The sequence below is a fragment of the Neocloeon triangulifer genome, unplaced genomic scaffold (assembly GCF_031216515.1).
Source record: "Neocloeon triangulifer isolate White Clay Creek 2 clone unplaced genomic scaffold, ASM3121651v1 ptg000006l, whole genome shotgun sequence".
NCBI classification, from domain to species: Eukaryota; Metazoa; Arthropoda; class Insecta; order Ephemeroptera; family Baetidae; genus Neocloeon; species Neocloeon triangulifer.
In genome coordinates this window covers 2,432,017-2,457,498 of record NW_026775549.1, presented here as the reverse complement: position 1 = coordinate 2,457,498, position 25,482 = coordinate 2,432,017, and the positions used below count along the sequence as shown (strand labels likewise).

At 34.4% G+C, this 25,482-nt stretch overlaps 1 protein-coding gene across 3 annotated transcripts in view; it reads left to right on the top strand.

The window, feature by feature from the left end:
• The window catches only part of LOC132194179 (uncharacterized), a 41,326-nt gene that overhangs the window by 4,852 nt on the left and 10,992 nt on the right, over window positions 1-25,482 (top strand). For 2 of the 3 annotated variants that reach the window (XM_059615309.1, XM_059615310.1), the window contains exons 2-3: window positions 6,226-6,285; window positions 24,475-24,800. In XM_059615309.1, coding sequence (XP_059471292.1) covers window positions 24,540-24,800 — 261 coding nt within the window. In that variant the 5' untranslated portion in view covers window positions 6,226-6,285; window positions 24,475-24,539. Of the gene's footprint in view, window positions 1-6,225; window positions 6,286-17,692; window positions 17,968-24,474; window positions 24,801-25,482 lie in introns of those variants that run through there. The other variant, XM_059615308.1, reaches the window with a different exon arrangement.

Genomic DNA, 25,482 nt, shown 5'->3' with positions numbered 1-25,482 from the left:
TTGAAAAAAATATTTTTGGCAGTTTGACTATTAAGAAGAAATTATTTGCAATCGGAGAGGTTCAAAGGACCGAAATGTTTGCAAATTAAAGTAAATGGCCCGCAGGTTTGTTGGCCCGCCATCAAATTTAGTTGTTTCCGCCGTCGGACAGAGAGTGGCAAACATGTTTAGGGCCTCTGTTTTATTCCAATCGGGATGAGATTGAGATTGCGTGCGTCAGTCGCCGTCCGATTTGTGCGTTTTCAGAACAAACACAAAGGAGAGACCGCGCGCTTGATAATTGGAAACGCGCACCCACAAACGAACCGTGGATCATCTCACACGTGTACGTAATTACACTCGTGAAAGATGTTTGTGTGTGTGTGTGTCTCGTGGGCGGCCTTTTTTTAAAGAAGAGAGCCGCGCGGACAAGTTTTTCGGCGGCTCTGTTGGGAGCGCGGCCACCCTGATTGTTTGTTCTCAGGCGGGCAGGCACTTCTGGTAATAAAATGCGAAATATCATCAACCTTTCGGCTTCATTCATAAGTAATTTATTGCGCCAGCCTTGGGTCGAGAAAAATTAAACCTGCGATATAGAAAAAAGCAAGGGTTATGCGCGCGCTTATTAATGTAATTTGCCTCTTGTTGGGAGAGAACTTTATGGTTTATTTTTATGGGGTTTCTTTCACTGAGGCCCCTAAATTGAAGGTGCGTTTATACGTACAAATGCAGCACCCCGCGGCCTTTATGGCTTTATTATTTGCGCAAAAGCAATCTGACTCTCTGGCGCGCGTTTTAATTTTAATATGCCGCTCATTTATTAAGTGAGAGATGGTTTCGCCCCACGGCCTGCCGTCTATTCACGCCGGACCTCACACGTTCTAGCCCTCTGTGAAATTGCCGACACAAAATTTATTATTCATCCACCTAGAATGGCTAAAATGGCGAGAATTTGTTGAAAAAATAAACATATCTTATGTAAGGTGAGCTTTTGATTTTTGTTACACTCTTTAACTTTTAAAGAAAATCATACTAAATAAAAGAGATGAATTCCTCAGTTTAAGGTGTTTTTATTATAAATGTTATTTAATTATTATTTTTGCACCTTTAAAATAAAAAATTCATGTATATTTTTTTTTATCCAAAACTAAACCGTCTAAACTGTCTAGAACATTTTTCCATTCAAACTTTCTCAAAGAAAATTTAGTATTTAAATTAAACTAAGAAATTATTAAAAATTTCTCAACCATAAGTAAGACTAAATTTGTGAACTAGCAACACTTCCTGGTTTATCTTAAATTAATTAAATTTTATTGCTCGTCAGTAGATCCGTAATTTCTTCTTTTAAATAAGAGAAGGAAAAAATTAAAAATAAAGTTTAAATGAATGACATTCTGCATCCTGTTTGACACAAATCATTCCCGTTGAACAACCTTTTGTGAATTCGTAATGAGCTTCGTATGTACCTTTTTTATTATGTAAAAACCTGATCGAATTAATGAATGAAGGAATAAAGAAAAAGACACACCTCCCTGATGATTAGCAAACGTGGACATCTTAATTTAAGCAACGTTCGAAAGTTTATTTACCATTTAAGACCGTGACACACACTTCTTTGGGCGCATAAATAAAATATTGGCAGACGCGTTTGGCTCGTCTGAATGAGTCACACACTCGTACCGGGCATAAAACCGAGAGATGTATCTGCATGGGCCTCACACCTGATGCACCTGCGTAACCTATATTTTGCCCTGGCCAAATACTACTCTAGCTCGTCGCGCGTCGACTCAAACACACTCAACCCTTCGTCGGAATTCCCTGCGCACATTGACGATTTTTCACGCATTTTCACACGACCAGTTACTGAATAAAGGAGATAACAGGTGTGCACGAAGGTTGGAGGAACATAGTCGGTTTCAATGGGATCCCGAAACTATAACCGAGACGACTGCTTTAGAAAGGGGAGGAGGACACGCTAATTAACAAAACAAATGAAGCGAGATTCACTTTCTTAAAAGGGATAAAAATAACTCAAACGGAAATCTTAAAATACAGTCATGAGATAAGAAAGTTATTCTTAGCTCTGAGCCCTTAAAATTAATGTTCATAAAAACTCACATTGTTAGTTTATTCTTTTTATTTGTTAAATGCGAAATTTAGAGTTAATAAAAAATATATCGCTATATACAGTGTAAAATAGCCACATCTGATCATTTCCCGGGGTTTAGAGTTTACTCTTGCCTGCAGTCTCTAGTTTGTATAGCATTACTGGCAATATTTTATTGTATTTTAAATGCACCACTGTCTTAATATTGAAGTAATCATTAAGGGAATCTAAGGTTATTGAATCCTTAAACGTGGACAAGCAGCTCCAGCTATAAAAAAGTGGATTCATTTTCAAATTTAGAAAAGGCTACTTCTTCGAAAAATTAATTTTTAATTCAGTTTTAAAGGCGTTTTATTGGTTTAGGAGATTGAAACTTAATTTTTAAATTCTGAACTATGCAATGCTTTGTAAAAAATTTTGCAATGGAATTCTTAACCGTAATAAACTAATTAGGGATGGGGGTTGATAAAAATTAGTTGAGCACGATTCCCTGTAATAACATAAACATAATAATAACATAGTCAAAATACACAACGAGTATCAAATTAATCCTAACAATTTGGCCTATATTGATAATTTTAATTAACAAGGAAAAACAATTTAATCACTAAACGTTGATAGTATCTCCAAATTTTCCTAAAATAATTACAAATTTTTATCTTAGATTCTTAATGTACAATTCATTGATTTGCCTATTAATAATTAATAATTCTGTTTTTTTTTCTTTACACATAAAATTGCAAATTATGTATCAAACAATATCAAGTGAAAACAAAATCTACTTAATGTATAATTGGGCAATGTTTCGTGAAAAATCATTTCCCCCCCAACGATATATAGTAAAATATTTGTAAACGTATTATAATTTCAAAACAAATAACATTATCGCCTCTTCTTTTAAATTTAAAATCTGATCACTCTTGCCTTTTTAACAATTCCCATCGTGCAGAAAAATAGTCTTAGTTTGCGAATCAAGTATGAATGGCGAGATCCACGCGGAATCGGCCATAAAACTAAAATCCACTCGCCAGAAAATGAATAAAAACGATAAACGCGCTGGTTGGACGTGGGAATGACACAAAAGCAGGTCTGTAAATTCGGAATATGCAGTGCAAACGGCAGATTTATCGCCATATCCGGGTTTTGTCATTTGTTTGGCATTCGAGAAAAACGTCTCGAAAAATAAACACCTCTCTGGCGCGCACCACTTTTAAGGTTGGTGCAGTTGATTGTGAGGAAAATGATAATTGAAGATTACACACCAATCCCAAATCAGGCAGCCGCAGTTTCTCGCGGGTTGCGTAAATGCCATTCACGTGTGTGCGAGTGAGTGAGTGAGTCATGCAGTGTCAGGGTTTCCAATGTCCTGATGCCTGAAATGAGCAGAAAATATAAATTTTGAGTGTACCGTTTTGTGTCTCGATTTGCCAAACATTTCTCAGAAGCTCCGCTTAAATAAATGCAACTCTTGCAAAATTTATCAACTTATTCTAGAATGTGACACCAAAGTCAGCAATTTTAAAATTCATGATCAAATTGGCTACGACGAATTAATTTTTATTAGATTATAAAAAAGTCACAAGGAGAACCATTATAGATCCCTCCCATTAATTTAAAGGTTTTATGAATGAAATTACTGCGTACGACTTACAGTGAATTTAATTTTTATTTCGCAATTTAAAAATAATAAAATATCTAACTAAAGCTAATTTATTTTTTATTTTTTGCATAATTTAAAAAATTTTATGTTAAATAAAATAAATGAAATCATATAAAATAATAAAAATTTACACACAAATTGTGTTTTTGAAGTCTTCAATTTAAAAATAAATTTTAATATTACAGAAAATTTTATGAAACACTTCTTCACATGCTTAATTTAAGATATTTATATAATTTTTTAAAGCAAGGAAAACTTTGCAGCTCAGTTTCATCAATGGGAAACTTTTCATGAATGAATTACGAATTACTCACAGGGCGTCTGGCGGGCAACTTTTTCCCGCTTTGTACTCGAGAAGACCTTAGTTTTATAATACTTTTGTTCTTGGGCTTAACGATTATCGTTATTATTTCGCGAGACTCGCTGAGCTTATGATTCGCAATCGACCTTTTTCGGAGCCACCACTTCCTGCTCTTCCCATTTGTGTAGTGTTTATTTTTAACTCGGCGGAGCTGAATGAAAATTATAATTAGTGTGTGTCGGCGGCCCGAGTTAGATTTCTTTGAATTTGAAAAATTGACTCGGTTTCCTCGTTCACTTTTTGCCGCCGTGCTGAAACCGCAAACCACACACGTGCAGCATAAATCGAACAGCTAATCTCGCGTGTATAATAAGGAAGATTTTCATATGCAGCAGGAAAATGGGAATGAAAAAAGTCATGGGTTTTAGAAAGGTCGTCAACAAACGACAAATAAAAGCACCTGCTGCCTTTGCTTAATTGCATTTCACGCAACCCTTAAGGCATTTTTGCTCCGACAGCATTTTGGAAAATACACACATCTACTTGATTTCTCTCAAGCAACCGCAGTGTCACCTACATTTGAGATTTAATTATCGCATAAATATTGGACGGAGATAATTACTTTTTACTAACAAATGTGGGATTTTTTTTGTTCATAAAACCTTTTTGCTTTGATGGATTTTTATGTTATTCTTTTTTAACAATTATTTTTTCTAGCAATAAAACAAAAATCCTAGAGTACCAATAACTTGAAGATTTTGCTTTTATAACTGTTGCTATTTACTGTAATATTTTAAATGTGAGTGAGAGCGAAGCCAATTGATTATAATGAATTCTATAATCAGAATGATTGCGGAAATAAATTGTAATGATTCACATGGCTGATAAATTTTGTGTTTATTGATATTTTTAATACTGTCATGTTTTTTTAACATAATTTTTGGAAAAAGAGAATCATATATGTATATTTTGCTTCCTTGATAATAATTTAGTTTATAGAAATGAAATACATAAAAAATATTTTCATTATAAAAAATTAGGGAAAATTTTATTTCTCGTCATATATAATTTCGTAAACTGCTGAACAGAGACTACTTATTTGTAATATTAAGCAACATGCGTGAAAAAACATTATCAACAATATAGTGCCACTATTACTATGGACAAACCAATTAATTAACAATGGAGTAAAATTTCTCTCGCAATGTCCCTCCATCATCCCCCGGTCCAGATGCTCTCGATTCTCTCACGCTCCCCCGCTTCTAAGACCCAGCAGCAGCTAATTAGTTCCACTTACACGTGTGTATAGAATGAATGAGAGCCGAAACAGGTGCCTGAACGCCCTCGCACCGATCCAGAATAGACACAAAACGGCGTGTCGAAAGTCGATTTCTTTGATTCGGAGCGACGTTCACACATCTGGCTGGATTTCATTATGAATCGAATTGGGCTGTTTGTTGAGAATTTACCCAACTTAGGGGTGCAGGAATAATCTTCTGAAACGGTTATAAACTGTCTGAAATGCTTTAACTCGTTGATAATAATGGATTTGCTTTAGATTTTTATTATTTTCATTTTTTCAAAAATCAGTTCTTTCCAAAATGTGTAATTTTGGTACAATGAACTTTTTAGAATTGTCTCGGAAAAAATATGATCATTGAAATTTTTGAGCTTACATTGCTCTTTTAAATTAAATTTTTGAGCTGACCCGAGATTTTTTTTTAAAACAAATTCAGCGTTGGAATTGAAAAAATCTTTGAAAATCATTTTTGCCTTCAATTAAAGGAAAAAAGATAGCGTAAATAGTTCTTATTTTGTTCCTTTAATATTGTTTTAAAATCAATCAGGCTCGCTAAACAAGCAAATTTTAGAGCCTTAAAACAACAATCTACCTGTAACTCGTATTCGACTTATTGTTAGATATAAGAAGACACAAGTTTCTGTAATTATCATTTTTTTTCACCACAGCTTTGAAAATATAAAAGTAAAAAAATAATCACTTTGTTCGAATGCTTATTTATAAATATACGAGCGGAGCTAATTTGCATGCGCCCCTTGCAGGGCAGGCAGCCCGCTCGACGCGGCTAATCAGCATGAAGCATAAAAACAAAGGAGTTATTTTCTCACTCTGCGTCTCCACACAAGCAATTTTCACAAGCTCATTTTTTATGCTTGCAGGTTCAACTTGTTGCCACACATCTCGTCGGTGCGACCCGTAATTTGGAAAATTGTAGAAAGGTAAGTGAAGCGATTGTGTTTTGCACTCTGATATTTGTGACCCATTAAGAGCAGGGCAGCGCAAAAGCTGTAAAACGCGCGCGTCTCCTTTTAATTCCAAAGCGAAATTATAGAGTAGTGTGTAGCATCAAAAGTGAATGATTCCTAGAAGTGCGGCGAGAAATGCTTTTGCTTTTTAATTTAACAATATCATAAATGCCGCAACAACCGTCGAGCGGCTCATCTCAAACATTCTTTTTTCTTTTTTTCGGAAAATATCTCAAGCCTTTGAGATCTGAAAAGTCTGAAATGAAACAAAAATTTGAATTATCCAGATTTTTCAGCATTTTCTAAGACTCAAGCATAATAAATTCGATTGCGGTTTCTTTCGGAACCGATTGTTCCAGGAAAGTAGGAAATCGGTCCAAGTTCCTCCGATTATCATATAAATAAAACAGGCTAAGGAGAATTTTGCGGTTTGAGAGATTGAAAGCCGTCCGTGGTGGGTCTGTCGGATGCGTCTAGACAGACCCTCTGGGAGACCGTCAAATTTCGATCAAACTTTCTCGTTTCACATTATAAAGAACAAAATTTATTTTCGCCACTAACACCGTTTTTGGTGAGAATTGTGCAAGATCTCCCGAGATTAAGTTAACAATTTGGACCACCCACCTGATGCAAATTAAGAATATATTTTTCTCGAGAGGTCATAGTCTGCGTTTACTTAATTGATCAAATTCCTGAAAAATGCCTTAGACCTAATGACCAACGCCGCGATCCTTATCAGAGCAAATTAGAGGTCACAGAGAAAATTTCTCAGCCGTTCGAGTCCCATATTAGACGCACACATTCCGCCTAGCATCTTAATTACTGCCGCGAAATCTTTCTTTCTCTCTAGCTCGGCTGTAGATTTTTGGCGAAAAAAGTCTGCCGTTTGTCTAACAATTTGATGATATCCAATCTGTCATTCAAACAAAGTTGCTTTTTGATGTCTTTTTAATTGCACGCAAAATTTGGTTCGTTTTGGGCGTTTTTTCTTCTTCTTTTTTTTTTTTGCAACCTGAAGGCAGAATCTGACTCAAAAATCATAAAATCTAAAAAGAAGTGATGCTCATTGTCAGTTCTATTTTTTTTTTCATCGAAACTTTCATTTCGCGTCCTTTTGCGGTAACATTGAGAACTTACGTTGCATTGTTACAATGCAGAGATGCATTTCCGGTGACTCATGTGATCCGAATCCGAAAGTATCTTCAATTAATAAGTCCCATTATGGAATCCCTCACGTGAAGGCCGTTAGTTTGTATTTATTTGATCTCATTTAAAGAAAGTTCTTATTTGAAGTGTATTTTCCTCGTAGGCTTGGAGACGCTGATTTTTCGGACCCAATACTCTGAATTAGAAATTGCAATTTCCTTATTTCTGCAGGAAATTTCCGCGATTTTCAGAATCAATCTAATGACAGTTATATCGCTGCCAGGTCAGAAGTTATTCATTTAATTATTTTACAAGCTGCTCTTTTTTCTCCGATGAAAAAAATATATCTCTCTGTTATTTATCCCAAGAAGTGATAAAAATAATAAAAAATATAAGCAGCAACTCCCTGCGAGTGGAATTCCCGGTTTAATTGAAGGAAAAAGTCAGAGAGACAAAAGATGAATCCGCGAAAAGAACAATGCGTTGCATCCGTAATCAGGTCCTGGTCGCGCGACGAAAGTTTAATTATTTTCACTTTCGGAAAGGGAGAGTCCTGCTCATATTTGCGCACAAAAGTGACACATTAAATTTTGTTTAATCGACAAGTTCGTATGGATCCGGTGTTTACCGCATTTTGGTGCTCAATGGTCAACATATCAATCAACTTTCACCTTCGCGAATCGCGCGCGCTCAGGTGCAATTATTGAAGCAGTTGAAACGAAATGGGCGTTTTTAAGGCCATTAAATGAGCGAATCGTTCAATTCCGCGTTTTCTTGCAAGTTGCAAAACTCTCCAATCAGCTGTAAATTATAAAATAATATTGTTAGTAAAAACAATTCAGTATTTTCAATATTGTTAAGTGTTTTAATATTTTTTAATCATGATATTGTAATAATGTTTTGAATATTTAATTTTATAATTTTGTATTTATTATTTATTTTTTAATCCTAAAATTTAAAAGATTAAAAAATTGTACTTTTTTTTACAAATCAGGTGCTATTGCAACTGAACCATTTATCTATAAGGATAATTTGAATATCTTCTGTTGTACTCCTTTTGTCAATTGTCAATTCTTGAAAGTTCTAAAGAAATTTCAAGCATTTAGAATAGTTTATGTTTACAGGTTATAGGTGAGCTTACAAAATCAAATTGTAAAAAATGAGGGTATGCAAAGCATAAAATAATGAAAACCTATTACAAAATTTTGAGCTACGCACCAGCTTGCATACCAAAGCTAAAAATTTACAATTTTTATTGCATTGCATTGATATGACAAAGAATTGTTTCAATTACTTATTAAGTTTTAATAATCTGTTCTTTGAAGATATTTGATGTAGAATTCTAAAATTGAGAATCATGGTTTTCTCGATCAGTTTCCAAGCAAAATTTCACTTTGAAAATTTAATCTTGCACTAAATACACTTTTTCAACACAAGTACGCTGTGTTCATAAAAAAAAGGAAAATACCACCTAAGTCACAAAAAAAGAAGTGTTAAATTCTTTTTGAAGATGAATGAAATAAACATGTCATATTATATCACTTTGGTCTAATCTGTGCTGAAACTTTGACAGCAATTTTCGGAAAGTTCGACTTATCGAAGTATGCCTCATTTTTTATGCTTGATATACTTCCAACGAAATATCTAAACAAAAAGCTTTAGCGGCAAATTTATTAAAATAATAATCCAGCAATTTGTCCATTCATTAATTGAGCATGGCTTTCATTCGCATTGCATAAGCGCATGTACAATGACTAAGAGGCGCGGCAGGTGAGAGAGCACTGCTCGGTCCGAAACAACTAACTGTAAAATATGTGTCACTCGAGGCGGCACTCTTTTGAAAAGAAGTGTCGTCAAGTGCGCACGGCGGCGCATGCACAAGAGGAAAGTGACTTTGCATACAGACGAGAGCGAAAGTCTGCTACCTTGCCCATGACCTACACGTAACAACACACACACCAGCCGCATTCCTAGTCAATGAATGGCCGTCGCCACCGCGATTATTCGTGTGTTTTTCTACAACTCCTGAGAACAAAACTCATTGGAAAGTATGCAAGTGTGGAATTCCGCGTGGACCTGTAAGATTTCATTTGCATCACCTGGCGACATTATTATGTTCGCGGAAGTTCGCGCTGGTGACTTTCGACGGGATCTTACAATGATCTGCAGTTCGCCGGTCAAACTCAACCCACGCAGGGGATGACGTCTGGACGCGTGTGCTGCCGATAATGAGGCAAAATGGACCATTGAGCCATGAACGGCGCAATTACCGGAGCCAAGATAGATCGAGTTTATTTTTGTAATCGGCCGCTGTTCAGCTAGCTTGCCGACGGATCGCGTCAATCCTAAGCTCCCTTCATCCATCGCCACTTTTTATATAAAATTATGATTGAGAAACTCCATTTATTCTTCCTCAATAATTACACCTGAGAGAAAAATAAGTAATCCTTATTATTAGATAATTTAAATATAAATCAACACTTTTGTTGTTAAATGTCATTGGATATTAATAAATATTTAAATATATAGCCACTTTTTTAAATAGATTCAGTTTTTCAAACCTCTTCTAAATTAAGAAAAGAGCAAGAATAAAAATTTATAATTATTTCTTATTAGGAAAAAAGCCTTTAAACTGACGACTTGCTGGCAAATCAACGTTGCAAAGATGAACCCCAAAATAAAAATTAGGTGGTTTGCCTACTTCAACACCAATAAACGATGCAAGATTTTGACTGAAAAAATTGAATTTTTAAATTAAGTAAAACTGATCTTGATTTATCTAAAATTAGCTACAAATAAGAAAATATATATGAGAAACTTATTGTTTGCCTGACAAACAAATTTAAGTATTTTTTTTTTAAGGTAGCCATGAAATTTATCTCAAATGAGTTCAATAATTTCTGGGTTTCTACGAGTTATTCAAGATTAGAATAATGCAAAATCTTTCATTCTTTTATTATTCACTATCAGTGAAAACTCTGTAAGATATGACAGTGACTATATTGAATCCAAACAATGAATTTGATTTTAGAAAAGTTCTCCTTAAAGAAATTTGCCCTCAATTCGAACCCAATAAACTAAATTTATATTTTAACAAACCATCATAAATTCATCCGTAAAATATTATCAATTATTATCATTTGCAAGTAAAAATATTTTAAATTATTTTAAGTGGAATGTGAATTTATCATTTTTAGAAAGATTGAGCCATTTGCCGATTGATTGACAATGTCTTTCTCTATAGGTGGGTCAATGCGGTGGTCGACCACGTGTGTGCCATTATTTGAATTTGCTATACGTGTGGCCGATCACGTCCAAGTTAGGCGCGAAAGTGCCAACAATTAACGAGCGCCGACTTTTATCCGCGCGCGTCTCCTGAGTGATGCAACTTTGGCTCGCGCCCGCACTGCAGGTCGCCTGATGACAATACTAATTACCGCGCGTCTTATTTTGGCGTAGGTGTTAGACCCAGTCACAATCACTAGAAAGAACGCCGCCGATTTCATTCATGCAGCAGCAGGATGTGCCGCACAATACTTCTTGATGGTGCCACAAAGTATGAAGTGTGATTGCCGAGTGACACACGCGCGAAAAAGCTCTAGTCCTGCACCTCATCCGTGTAGCACGGATGCTGCTGATTAATCCGCGGCGCCGCACTGCATCTATTTTCCTTGAACGGAATTTCACATTCGCGTTTCCGCCGAGACGCAAGTCTCCTCAATTTGCTACAGAATCATATTGTATATTAATAATACTTCAATAAAATCTAGTAAATTATTTAAACCTTATTAAAAATTTCAAATCATTTTATAGATTTAAACGTTAGTTTTTTTTATTTTACATTTATTTTACTTATTTTAATTTTAATTACAGTTTAATATGTCACATAATAACATATTATCTTTTAATTTAAATTTAAAAATGGAAAAAATACTTATTATGTTCCCAATTGACTCCAAAGTATATCTTAATGTGAAAAGTCATATTCGAATTCGCTTGGTGTATGGTATGTAAAGTATGCAACTATTATTAAAGCCTTTTGATGTTGCTTCTTCAGAACTCAAAATTAATATATATCTAATAAATTTATCACTTCTAATTTTGAACACAGTACGCCAATTTTCTGGTTTAGAACACTTTAATAAGTAGAGAAATTACCAAAATCTTCAGAATTTAGTGAATTTCAAAAAATATCGTTACATTAAAAAATCTCTTCTTTTGTATATAATAAATAAAGTATTATTTAATACTAACGCGTCATAAAATATAGAGTCTAAGTATCTATTGGTAATAAGCAATTCTAACAACATAATGTATTAAATTTATTTGCAAGAGGGATTTATTTTAATTTTTCGGTAACTGCAAAATTTTAAATTGGATGCAACTTCCTCAAAATAACAATCTAACTGACGTAATGAATTACCAAATTAATTACTTAACACTTATTTACAATTTGGAACTGATCTGATGATCTCTTATTTAAGCTTCAAATAATAGCAGTGGAGAGAATAATTAATTTGGGGTATTTTTTTTTACTCAAGTTGATGCGTTTTTACAAACTGAATTAAAAAGTAATCAAAAAATGGCAAGGGCAGAATTAATTTTATTCTGCAAAAAAGTTTAAAAGTTCCAACTCATTTTGATGGAAACCCCATTATTATAATTAGCAAGTTTAGATCTAACAAAATAATTATGCGTCTAATGCGTCTAATAATTGTTAGCATTTTTAGCACTATTGTAATTTTTGATACATTCAATTTTTAAATGCAATAGGCAAATCGTATTTTAAATTTCATGATATTTTTTTTTAAAGTAATAATTATTCACAAGATAACGGCTGAAAGAATTTGTAAAATGCTACTTGCACCTGGAGGCTGCAATAAAACGCAGTGAACGAACTGCTTGAACCGGCAATGCACCCTCTCTGTATGTCAATGTTTATTTACTTTTTAATTTTTTCCTGCGGTTTTTGCATCACATGTGAAAAATACACTCGTCAACCGCTGACAATAACCCGGAGCAGAGACCATTTAAAAGGCACTTTGCCACCAATTTATCCTCTCATTATGGTGCGCGCATCTGAAAAACGCATTTCTCCTGGATACATTTTTACAGCCGTGCATTATCACCAAGAGTTATATTGCCCCGCACCTGCTTTGGTGTGGGGCAATCGTCGCGAAAACGAACAAATTCCTCGGCTGCAAGGCCGGTTATTCCGCGCCAGCGAGATCGCCTGATCCGAGAAACGAGGGCCGAATTCGCCTAAACCGGACCAAACCGAATCGTCTAATTATTACGCAGCGCAAATAACAAACACAGCAGGTGTGTGTTTTTGCTGCACAGAGATCAAGATAATAAATGAAAGTGGGTCTATAGTGGTGCCACTTTGAGGGGCACACGCACGCACCGATGAGGGGAATATTGCGCGCACTTTGCCTGAAATCAGGTGCAATTATGTATGTATACAGGAGGCAGTTAAATGCGTCTTAAATAATAAATAAACCGCCGCTGCGATCGGAAAAAGGTTGTGCGCGGAGAAAATTTCCTTCGGCGCGCACCTGATCAGGCGATGCCCCAAGAATGCCAACATGTGTCGTCAGAAATGCAAGAAATAACAGATGAATTCTAGGAAATTTGGATTCAAAGTCTCACTCGCTCAATTTTCGGCGAGTGAAAATTAAGAGATTGCTTTTCAACGCGTCATAATTGTTTCTTTGAAAATTCGCACTATAACATTTAAAAGCCAAAATCTGCCTAACCAGTTCAAAGGTTAATTTTTGTTATCAAATCATTACAATTTTTTATAATTAGTTTAGTTTGACTTTCATTTAACAAATATTAATTCAAATTATGGAAAAATCTATACCATCTATTTTATTTTCCTAATGATTATGCCATATGACGGCTTGAAGTTGTATTTTAAATATATTAACTAAATACTACCATTGTTTTTGTTTTTACTATAAAGTTTTTTTTTCAAATTATTTAATTTATTCTTTAAAATTAACAACGTTAATATGTTAATTTAAAAAATATTATTTTAATATTATATAAAAACAATATTTTCTTACTGTTTTAAAATTTTTCAAACCACAACATTATTTAGTTTTATTTTTAAATGTGTACAAAACTTATTATTTTAGTTTAAAAATCTTCTCTGTGGTGAATTATTTATGAATTTTTAAATAACATTTGTTAGCAAAATAAAACGTTCATTTCTTATGTATATTTTGCCAAATCAGTTCAACCTGTTTCACTAGCAGCTTCCTCGCTAAATTTAATTAAAGTTTTCTATTTCCTATTATTTTGTATTATTTATACTTCTTTCGCTGATTTCCCGTCATGTCATAACAGTGACGTTTTTCGGTGTGACGTCTAAACTATGTGCTCTATCGTGTGTTATCAGCAAGGACCACCCTTACAGTGACATAATAGCAAGCCATTGGAATGAATCAAATCCGTCCTCAGATTATTTATGACGTGTTTCGTGTTATTTTGATAACATTGTCGCCGAAAAGTCGCGCGGGGTAGGCGGAAATGGAGCAGATTCGCAATTGGCGCGACGTCATTGATCAATCTCGGCGTCAATTTCACACTACGTGGTGTCGCTCACGACAGAGGAAGGAAAGAAGAAAATCGCGCTTGACAAATAATAACGTTATTTATTATTTTTACTTATCCGAGACGCGGTATGCGTGTTGATGGTCGCGGCGACTCTCTCTCTTGCTGATCACCGACCGGTGCAACTCCGCGATTGCAACAATATATGTGATCGAGATAAGGGAATCCCTATGGCTCTGCGCGAGAGCGCCGGATGCATTCTGAATGACAAATAAATCTCTTTCACTGCGGGTCAGCGGGACAAACTCTCAAGTGACACTTTATACAGGTGGCACCTTTTTCTGAATGGAGCCACGACGCTGAATGTAGAATTTTTGGCAACCAAATTGCTTGTGATATGAATGAGTCAGTCGTCAACATTCATAGAAATTATTGTGGGTGGATATATTATAAAATAATACGTTAAGTAGGATAATTTCTACTTTCTTTCTTTTATACTTTGAACTATTAACAAAACAAAACAAAAAAATCAAAATTCAAAGATTTTTTCATACTTATCAGAAAATCAAAGATTTAAGATTAATACAATTAATACTGTCAACTTTTTTCAATTGCTTCAGTTTAAAACATGATACTGAGCACTCATGGAGAATAAATTAAGATGAATTCTTATTGACTACCTATAACATACTACAGATAATTTTTCAGCAAAGAAACTTATTATTAATCAGAAGTAATTTATTATAAAATTGTGGATTTATTTAAAATTTTGTAATCTGTGATATTGGGGTTGTAGTTTAAGTATTTTAGAAAGTGCCTTCCTTAAAGCATGGAAAATATACTATTAATAGTAGGTCATTACATTATATTTTATATTATTGCTAACTAATAATTTTGTAGTAGAATTTAACGAATGAGGTTTGATTCATGGTGCTTTGAATTAATTAATAATCAATATTTGTTTATTATTCAATTTTATAAACCAACAAATAAACATTAGCTACCATCAGCTCGCTCTAGCTACATATCAAGCATTAGTGTCTAAAGGCCGCATCACATTATTTATTACAAATTGAACAAAATGCAGCTATAAAATTTAAGTTTCAATCTTAAAAAAGAGATACAGAAATGATTAGAAACATTTTTATATCATAAAAATAATATTTTTAAGCAAAATTAATTTTATTAGACAAATTTTTTTTTATAGTTAAGTTATAATAATGTGAATAATAAATTTTAAAGAAAAATACAATATTTTTTTTATAAAAAAAATTTAATTTTTTCTAAAAATAAAACTGATTGTTTTGTATGCTCTTTTTGCGGACGGCAAGCTTCTATCCTCTAAAATCTGTTATTTTTTTACTTTATCATCATTTATTAATTGTTCATCAACGGTTAATTTTAAATTTGTTTTTTGTTATTTGCTTATTCTTTAAAATAAGACAAATTCTTAATTAACCAAAAAGTTTATTCGTATTGGGAAGATTGTACAGCCTTTAAATTTTGCAACTTTTGATTTAAATGAATATTTACCAGTTTTAGTCACAGAATAAATTAAATGGTACATATTTAACGTTACTTTTACGTCAGTGGTCGTTTCCAGCGGACAAAGTAAATCTTTGTTGAGCAAAACCGTTTAATGGATTATGTCACTATATAAACCGCCGCGTGCTTGCTCGGAAAGGTGTGAATCTAAGATCAAGGTGAGCTGGCTTGGCATTGGCACTAGTTGGGCATCCCGAAAAGAGATGCGAGTATTTCTATTAATTGATTCCAGGGAAAGTTCGCGCGCCGCTCGAAAGGCCGGCAGCTTATGTAGAGAAATAAAGCACCTGAGCAAGAGAGAGAGTGACGTATGCATGCAGCAATACACACAAACCCAAGGCGCCTAACTTACTACGTAATGACGTCATATAATATTCTTGAATGAATGAACACACTCACTCGCACGCATTTTGCATACGGCCTGATTGGTGGACCACGGAGGCTGTGCCATTGGAGAAAAGTCGGCGAAGCCGGCCAGCGTTTCGCGGAATGCCGCAATCAAACGCGGACCTTTTAATATTTTCTACACGTGTGTCAGTTTTAATTGCATCATTTGTTCTGAATCGGATAGGGAACTTTCCACCACGAGGATAAAATTCCTCGATTTCTGAGTAAAAAGAAACGGAAATCTCATCACCCACTCTGCTTTATCACTTTGTAAATACAAGTTCAAATTATTTCGCATGTTAAGAAAATGGGAGCAATAATTGCATTGCTGCTTTTAATTAGTTACTGATTTTAAAAGGATTTCCCATTCAATTTCCTCTTGTCTTTTTAGAATTGTTAATTGCAAAGAAATTATAAAGTTGGTTTCTACTTGACATTGCTAGTCTCAAGTGATCTTGTTTATTGAATTGTGTTGTTCCTTGTAAATTAATTAGAGTAAAAAATTTTTATTACTTTTCAAGAGGAATATGAGGAGAAAAAAATACTTTAAAATGTTTCTTTTGAAGCTGTTGTTTTGCTATGGATATACAAATAATATTGATCTAATTTGTTACAAGCTACCCTCCAATTGAAAAGATGGAAAATAAAATATTTAATCAATTTAATGTAAAAAAAAGGAGAGCATCTTACTACATATTTATATTTAAAAATAGCTATATAAAACAAGTATATTAACTATTAGTTATAAATTATATACATATATATTATTTTTAAATAGTTTATTTTTATTGCAACTAAAAATAAAAAATTTTTTAATTAAAAATGATGTTTAAGTAGCTATGATCTATATTTGGTAGAAAGATACGTTTTGCTAAACATCTTATTATAATATTAATTCAAGAATTTAAAAAAAAATATAAATAATCCCATCAAACACTTAAGATTCTACATGTATTGAATGACAAATTTGTTGCATTGGATTGACGAAATGCGTGGGAAGAGGCTGCAAATAAGCACATATCAATTTTTTTGCATGTACAAATTAATTCATATTGTATTGAATTCATCGTGACCATTGCCAATAACTTCAATAATTCTTGTGTCTTGATAATAATAATTTATTATTACAATATCATTGATTTGTTTCATAGACCTAGAATAACCTAGGTCAACGAAACCTCCATATAAGGACTGGTTTTATTACAGAAAAGCTCAGGCATTTCCTCAATGAGTGTGTGCGGCTGTTTATCAATATTTGCACTAGTTCGTCAAGTGAGCGGGTTATTGACGGACGTCAGAAGGAGAAATTTGATTGAGGCGGAGGCGTGCGCGCGATAAGTAACGGTGCGCGGTAGGCGCCGATTTGTCACCTGTCGGGGTTCCCCTTTGACCCTCGGTGTGCCGGGGATGAGCGAATTTCCACACGTGGTCGCGGCGGCGGCGGCGGGTTCGAGAATCAAAACACCGACCGGGTGGGGATAACACGAGCGTGTTAACACACTCGCAAGGAGGGAGAAAGAAACGCTCTTATATGCGCTCATCATAGGTGTACGAGAATTATTACCGAGCGAAAAAAGAGTAGGAGTGCGGTGCAGCCCAAAGTGGGGGGAAATATCTTCGGGAAGGGGTAAGGAAAATATCTATAAGGAGAAGAAAATGCGTTTTTCAAAACCTTAAAAGAGATCTATCTATATAAAATATGAAATGGTCCGCTGATAGCTTAGTATTATGACAACGACTGACCAAGTGACACCTCCTCACCTCAGGTGACACGCCAGCCACTTGTTCTTCCTCTCGCGCTCGCCACTATATAGTTTTACACATTTCTCACTCCGAGAAGGCTCGAGTGCCCCGCGTTGTGCAAATTTCGCCCGAAAACCAACCCGAAAAATATGGAACTCAGCTCTCCGTCCGGCGCCTACGACGACATGATCGCCGAACCCGTGCTCTCGAACATTTTGTCCCACAATGTGCACCAGCACCACAGACACCGGTGGATTCGCAAGCGATTTTCCCGTAAGTACCGAAAACGAATTTTTTTTATCTTTTTTCAATCGAAGAGGTACTTGTCCGAGAGTTGATTTCAAATTTGGGATGACCGGCACCTTTGGCCGAGTCCTCGCCGGCTAGGTGAAGATGCGCTCGCCGGTAACAGGAGATGCGGATGTCCCCTTGCGGAGACCGGTGATCTGTTAGGCCGATTTTTCGCTCGCTGAACCGATCGTTGAAGTCACCCCATTCGCAAATTTTTGCACATCCAACCCCTTATAAAATTTAAATTTTTGTATAAATTATTATTTTACTGATATTATATAGATGTTAATATTAAAAAAAGGAACTTTTACATTGAAACCCATTTGTAATTTCAGTAAGAGAGATTATTGAATAATTTTATCTTTTTTTTTTTAAATTCAGCTCTTGTGATTCTATTTGAAATTTTATTTGATTGAAGGGTTATATATTTTTCTGTGCTCAACAAAGATGAACTTGGAATTTTAATTAAGATCAAAAAAATTATCATTTTGCCCTGATTTCTTTTCTGAGAAGTTGCAAAAAAAGAGTCAGATGTATGGATGGGGTTTCCCGTTGCGTGAGAGGCAGAAATTTGCATACTTATCAGCGCGACATTGATTAAGCAAATGATCATCAATATTTAAAGATATGGCTGATTTGGAACGGAATGATGTACTTTGCATCCCATGTTATTGTGTGAATGAAGTTCACATTTAATACTTCATTTTCATTCAAATTTGGAAGGTTTGGTCAATTTTTAAATAAAAAATTATTCTTGCTAATAATTTTTGAAATTAGAAAAAATGAAACTTGGAAGCTCATTTTCTTATACCCAAGACATGGAGATAAAGCAAATAATATACATTTTTAAGATTCACAATTTGAAAAGTAAAAGAGTACAAAAAAAATCAATTAATAACAGTTTTGTAAATTTCGGCACTCAAATTCTAAGAATTTTTTAAGGAAGTTGTTGCAGAGTCTAAGAATTTTTTGAAAGGTTAAAATATTTCACAAGGAAAATGTTAACGCTCTGCGTCTACATCAACGGTCAGTACCAACAATCGCTGCGTTGGTCAATTGCATTTGCCCTTAATTGAACCTGCACCTGTTCACAACAATGCGTGGAAGTGTCGGAAGATGCATTACAAGAAAGAAAGACTAATCGATTTATACTTGCACCACCCGCGCCTGGTGTATATAATGTTATTTGCATACGAATGATGAGTGTTTCACCATCGTTTACAACCCTTTCGGCCGACTCGGAAAGGAAGTTCGATTTCCCCGAAGCCGGGCCCCATAAATCCGATTTGCAGTGCAAAGAGGAAAATTCGCGCGCGCACACAAGGAAAAAGCCGCGGCTCCTGCACCGTTTTCCACTGAAAAGGGAAATTATGGGGGCTTAGAGATGGAAAGATCGATTCGTTTAGTAGTGTAGGTCAATATCGCATGCGAGCCGCATTTACATAATACTGCTGCTGCTGCGAGGCCTATAACAACTGGTGGATTTTCGCTCATTATTTTTTTTGAGCCGCGTGTCGTCCAAGTGAAACTTTTGTGCACATCAAGTTGCAGTTCAATATCACATGAAGCTCACAAACATTAAACTGGCACGAATTATTGCGACTCACTTTGATGTTGCAATAACAATAAAAATTGTATACATTAAAATATAAAATGAAATTTAAATTGTTTATTATGTTGACTGAATTTTAATTTATAAAAAATATATTTGACAATACCATATTAAGATTTTTTATTTATCATTTTATTTATTTTGTTTTAGTTGCAGTTTATTTGTTTATTTCTATTTTATATATTTTCCCGTTATTGTGCAATGCACAAATATATTAAATACATCCATATTATTATAAAAAGGGTTAGACAAGTTCAATTCATATTCCATTATGAAAATTTAATTTTCAGAACACGGTTGGCAAGTATTTTTTTATATGCATTTCAATTTATTATTAATATTGTTAATGAAAATTCGTGATAAGAAATAATATGCATTCCAAAAAAATGGTTCAATGGAAATTATCAATGTCTTCTATTATAAACACAGAATCTATTCCAAAAATAATTCTATGTGTATATATCGATTTCCTTTTAGTCAATGTTCGTCTGATTTTTTTCCTATTTGTAAATAGTAAAAGTGGTTTTTCTATATTGAATTATTGATAATGAGTCACTCGCATAACAAAATTTAGTAATTTAGGGAAAACCAGCAGAGAGCAATGCTCAAGTAAATACTTTTTTAATTTGTATTGACCTAAAATGCTCGTATTTGAAAAAAAATCAAGGTTTTCAAATTTAAGATGATGAACATGCGGGAGGAAATTGCTCGCGTGACGTCAGTTGGGAATACTCACATACTTTCAATCAAGACGTATTGCATATCAATCAAAGGCAGAGGTGGCAAGGGGCCAGTATGTGAAATTTTTGCGGCTGTAGGAGAGCTTCGTGGAAATTAATTGGCGTACAAACTTCGGCCGCGCTTCTGGCTAAATCGGAAACTCACCCAAATCCAGCAAACGAAAAATGCTGACCCTCTTTTGGCCATTCTCAGAAAATTCAGGTTCAATTTAATTTGATTTGTACAAAGAAATTTAAGAAAATCTCTGCCCAAAGTGAGATAAATCAAAATCGTACAATTAAAAACAAAAAATAACCAGAAAAGATAGAAAAAGAAAAAACAAATTTTTTTCTAACTATTAATTAAAGTTTTTTTTTATGAAAATTTCTTTCGTTTCCATGCATGCAGAATTCATTCATAATTTATAATTATGTCCTTCTTTCCTTAAAAAAAATTGTGACTTCTCCGAAAGATCGTTCAGATTGGAAAGCACTCAGCTTGCTTGGGGTTCGGTCGTGGGTGGTGCGAATTGCATCAGGCCACAAATCATACAACATTGTTGCAAATAATCAATTTGCCACATGCCATTTGCATTTACGAGCGAACGACAAAGTACATTACGCTAGCTTTTATTGCTAGTTTTACGACTTTTTAAACGCGCCGACTCGCACAAACACACACCGAAAGTGTAGCTGATCGGCCGTAAATCGGCAATAAAATTTGCGTTTTAACAAATAATAAAACGCACTTTCCGCAACATTGTCTCCCCGAACAAAAGGAGCCGCACATGTACAGACGAAAAGTGCACCGCGGTTGGATTCTGAAAAAATTCCGGCTGTTTGTAATTTGGTCCAATTTAATTCAATTAGCTGCATTCCGCTCTTTTGTCTGCACTTTTTCGATCCGCTCGTAAATCACATTGAGCGAAACTGGACCGTGAGATGCGTGAACCTTTTCACGGCCGACAGCATGACTGTCATTGCATTTTTATCTGGCAAAAACTGGCAATTTAAAAGACATATGTATGAAATTAAACTTGTGAAAGGTCGTGAAATATGGAGTTAGAGTTTCCAGAATTGCTTTTTATTTTAACCTTTGAATGAATTGGAGGTAAAAATTCATTAAAATTGGAAGTTCTTTAATTAAAAAATAAATCAAAAATGTATTTGGTTAATTATTTGCATTTTAATCTAGAATAATTTTTTTTATAGTGAAACTTGAATTAATTCTCAGGTACATCCTTAAACTAAGTTTAACTTGAGCGGTAATTGAAACCTATGGTTTTGCTTTTGTCTTAAGTATGATAAGAAAATAATAGAACATAATTCCCACTTGAACAACAGCCGAGTATAGTTTCCTGTTTTCGTCTTCAACAGATATTTGACACAAAGAATATATTTGTAGTTTTATAAAAAATTAGATTATTAAATAATCTATTCTATTATTTTAGGTTTAAATTTAAGTCGGTTACATAAGAAAACAAATGTTCATTAAAAATATTTTATTTAATAAATTTATTATTTATTCAGTTTTTATGCATGAAAATTTTAAAATGTGTATTGAAAATTACATAATTATTAAAATTTAAATTCTTTGAACACTGTAGAAACAAAACATTGAATTACTAAATTATTTTGCTATAGTTACGATAGTTGAAAACCCTGAGAGTAAAATTTTATTCAATTCAACAATATGGATTAAATATGTAACGCTAAATTAATTTAGTCAATTTATTTATACAATTCTCTTCCATAAAAATTTCTAATTTTTTTATACTTCCAAATGATGTCAAGTCGGCAGTCTGACGAGATGTTTGATGCTGGTCGGAGCAAAAGTGTCTTGAATCTCAGCGGTGCGACTTTTGCAACTCGACGCGAGCATCTCTCACACGAGTGTGTGCTCTAATTAATTATAGACAAGTGTCTGCTGCCTGTCTTTCTCTTAGCGGTAAATTCAATCAGAATCTTGACCTACCGCAATTAATGTAGCGAAAAAAACGCAAACAATGCAGGCAAACTACTACAGCAACTGCCTAATTATCTTAAGGAATATAAGCGTTTGGAAAAAAAGCTGCAGCGAGAGACTTCTTTCTTTTTCTTTTGCCGTTTGATTTATTGCGCAGATTATTTTTCACTTCTCGGCAGTCTGCTGTGTTGTTGGTGAAAAAATTATCGTACATGCGCTGGGTGGCCATCAAGGCGAGCGACAAATTTAATCGCGCGCGCTCACTCTCTTGCAATAAGAGTTTTGTCTTTTTCCCGCGCCGCGCGCTTCATTATGTTGTTTTTGGCGTATTACGAGTCGTAAAAGATTATTATTTAATCAGCATTTTTCTTATAGACATGGTCGTAAAAATGTAAATATATACATATTATTTGTATTGACCGTTCGCCCCGACGTGTATAGTTTTTATTGCCGCTCTTCTCATGCTTTTTGTAATTAATCACGCATGACGCTCGCCCCATCATGCGTGTTAGCAGCGTCGCCTTTCTTGTGATTTACTCGCAAATGACTTATTGAGTTGAACTGCACATCCACAGACGGATATAAAAACTGAATATAAATTATGTGTGACTTTTGTTGGCAACCGGCAAATTCATCTTAATGCACTTTACACTGCACACTCGGTATTATTGGTTTGTTATTAATGTAAAAAAATTAATAATTTGCAAAATAATTACAATTTTTGTTGCAAATTCAATAAATTATATCTTAAACGAAATATTTGCTTTTATCTATTTAAAGTTGTGTGTGTTGCAGCGATTAAAATTTAGACCATAATGATGCAGTATGACTTAATTAATAAGCTGTGTTTTTTTAAGAATTAAAAATTAGACAATGAGTAAAGATTACAATTACAAAATATTGTTTATACTAAGATGCTTTTTTCCAAAACTCAATATTTAAAAAGTATGTATTGATGTTAATATTTCAAAGGTTGCTAAAAAAAATAAATAAGGATAATATTTAACCCACTATATATTCAGTTCTTTTTCATTGCAATTTTTCTCGAAAATGATTTATTTGCATGATCTTCTCATACTTTAAAGGTTAAGATCCTTCGCCCTTGAAATGAAAATGATAAAAATGTACATGTCTCTCATTGATCATTCGAGTGCATGCAGAATTTCTGCCAAAGACAGCGAGTTTAGATATTATAGAGTTAGAGACGATCACGTCTGCAGTCTAGACTGCTATTTTCGTATATATTGCCGTGTTTTTACATGTCGAATAAAGGCTGAGAATGTTGCGGATGAAATGGAAAATGTCAGGGCACATAATCAAGATGTGAGTAAGCGCAGGGAGCGCGACAAGCCCTGCCTGGCCATACGTGATTGTGATACCTAAATTTTCTGCGAAACTCACATCCTTTTCAACAGAAAATTTATTTCCATAAATCTCTGGCCGCGGCGGCGCGCGGCGAGATTATTTACGACCCCGGCGGATGGCTGTGTCAACAAACTAAAGCCGCGGTGCTCTGGATGAATTTTAAGAAGCCGCCGAGCGCGGAAAGTGTTTTATGCGCCTGTGAGAACCGACCAGAAAGAGAGAGACAGAGATGTTTGTTTTTTATGGGAATTACGACCACTCGCGGTCGGGGCAAATTTTATGCAAAACGATTCTGAGCACTTTGAATGCTGACGATCAGGTTAATTTGTCATCGCAAGCGAGATTTGCATACTAAAATTTCCGAAAAACTTACATTATAAAAACTAATTCATTTTTTTTTTTTTAGTAAAATATTTTATCACCAATTTTTTCTTTCTGATTAAATTCATTTTTTAACTTTAAGTAGTATTTTGTTTGAAATTTAATTTTCATTTTTAACTGTAAGTAATAAGGAATTAAAAAAAATTATTGTATAACTTCTTAAAATTTCCATAAAAAAAATATCGAATGTCTCTCAGCACGCATATATTTATTGTTACCAAAACTTACAACTTCGCCTGGTTCTTAAATGTCCAAGTAAATTGCGAAATTATATTGAAAAATGGAAATATTGAGCTATATAACTAAGAATATCAATAAATTTCATTTTAAAATCAATCACTGCTCAGTTATTTTGATATCGAACTTGTCTGATTTTTTCTATAATTGTTCCCATTATGTGTTTTTAAGTCTAATTCAGTCTAATTAAAGTTGTGCCGTTTTTACAGGAGTTTGGGACGCGATAGTTGTGAGCGTTTGTCTTCTGAGCATCGTCCGTCTGCCGTGTCCAACCATGTCCGCGCCAACGCCCGTCGAGCAGCAGCAGCAGCGCCATGTCCGAAGTTCCTCGCCGTCCGAGTCGCTGCACCCGACCAGGGACGCCAAGTGGATAAAGCCGTGCGGGATGGGCGGCGGCAGCGACCCCGGCGACGACTCGAGTCTCGGCGCCGACGTCGACTCCGAGATGTTCTTCGCTGAGAACGAGGAGCTCAACAACATTGTCCTTCTCGCCCGAACCGCGCAGGGACAGGCCCATCGCTTCCGCGATGAATACGTAAGTACCAATTGTTCGTTTTGCCTCCTTTATTTCTTTTTCCTTTACATCTAATTCATTCATTTTAATATAAATTTTAAAATTATTTTCGGCGTTTGGAATTTATTTTTTTATTTTTTTTTATTAAGCATCTCTTTAAAAATTAAAATTAAAGAGCAATGGTTGGATGCCATTTTGTGAGGAATTTTATTTTGTGTCACAGCAACTTTTCAATCAATGTATCAGTTTTCCTTCAGAGTCATTTGATCCGATGAAAGTATTACATATTACAATTATTAAAAAATTACTTTGAGTTCAATATTATCGGAAATTCGAATTAATTTTATCCTCTAAAATTTTATATTAATTCTTCCCTTTCAAATTCAAGGCGATTCTGGAAAAGTATTATAAATTAATTAGTTTCTTTAAATTTAAGTGCAAAAAAAAGAATTTTTCATTAACTGTTCTTTGCTATGAGTAAGTTTTAATTGCAAAATTACCAAATAAATTACTGTTTGATTTATTTTAAACCAGAAAACAAGCTTTTTCACGAAAACTTTGGCCACAAACATATTTTCCACTCAGCCTTGTCATAAATTCACGTTGCGGAATTTCTCGGCTGACAACACTTACTTTGTACGCGCCAAAAATAAAACCCGATTTTGACATCCTGTGTGTGGCTTAATTAAAAATCAGGGGAGGG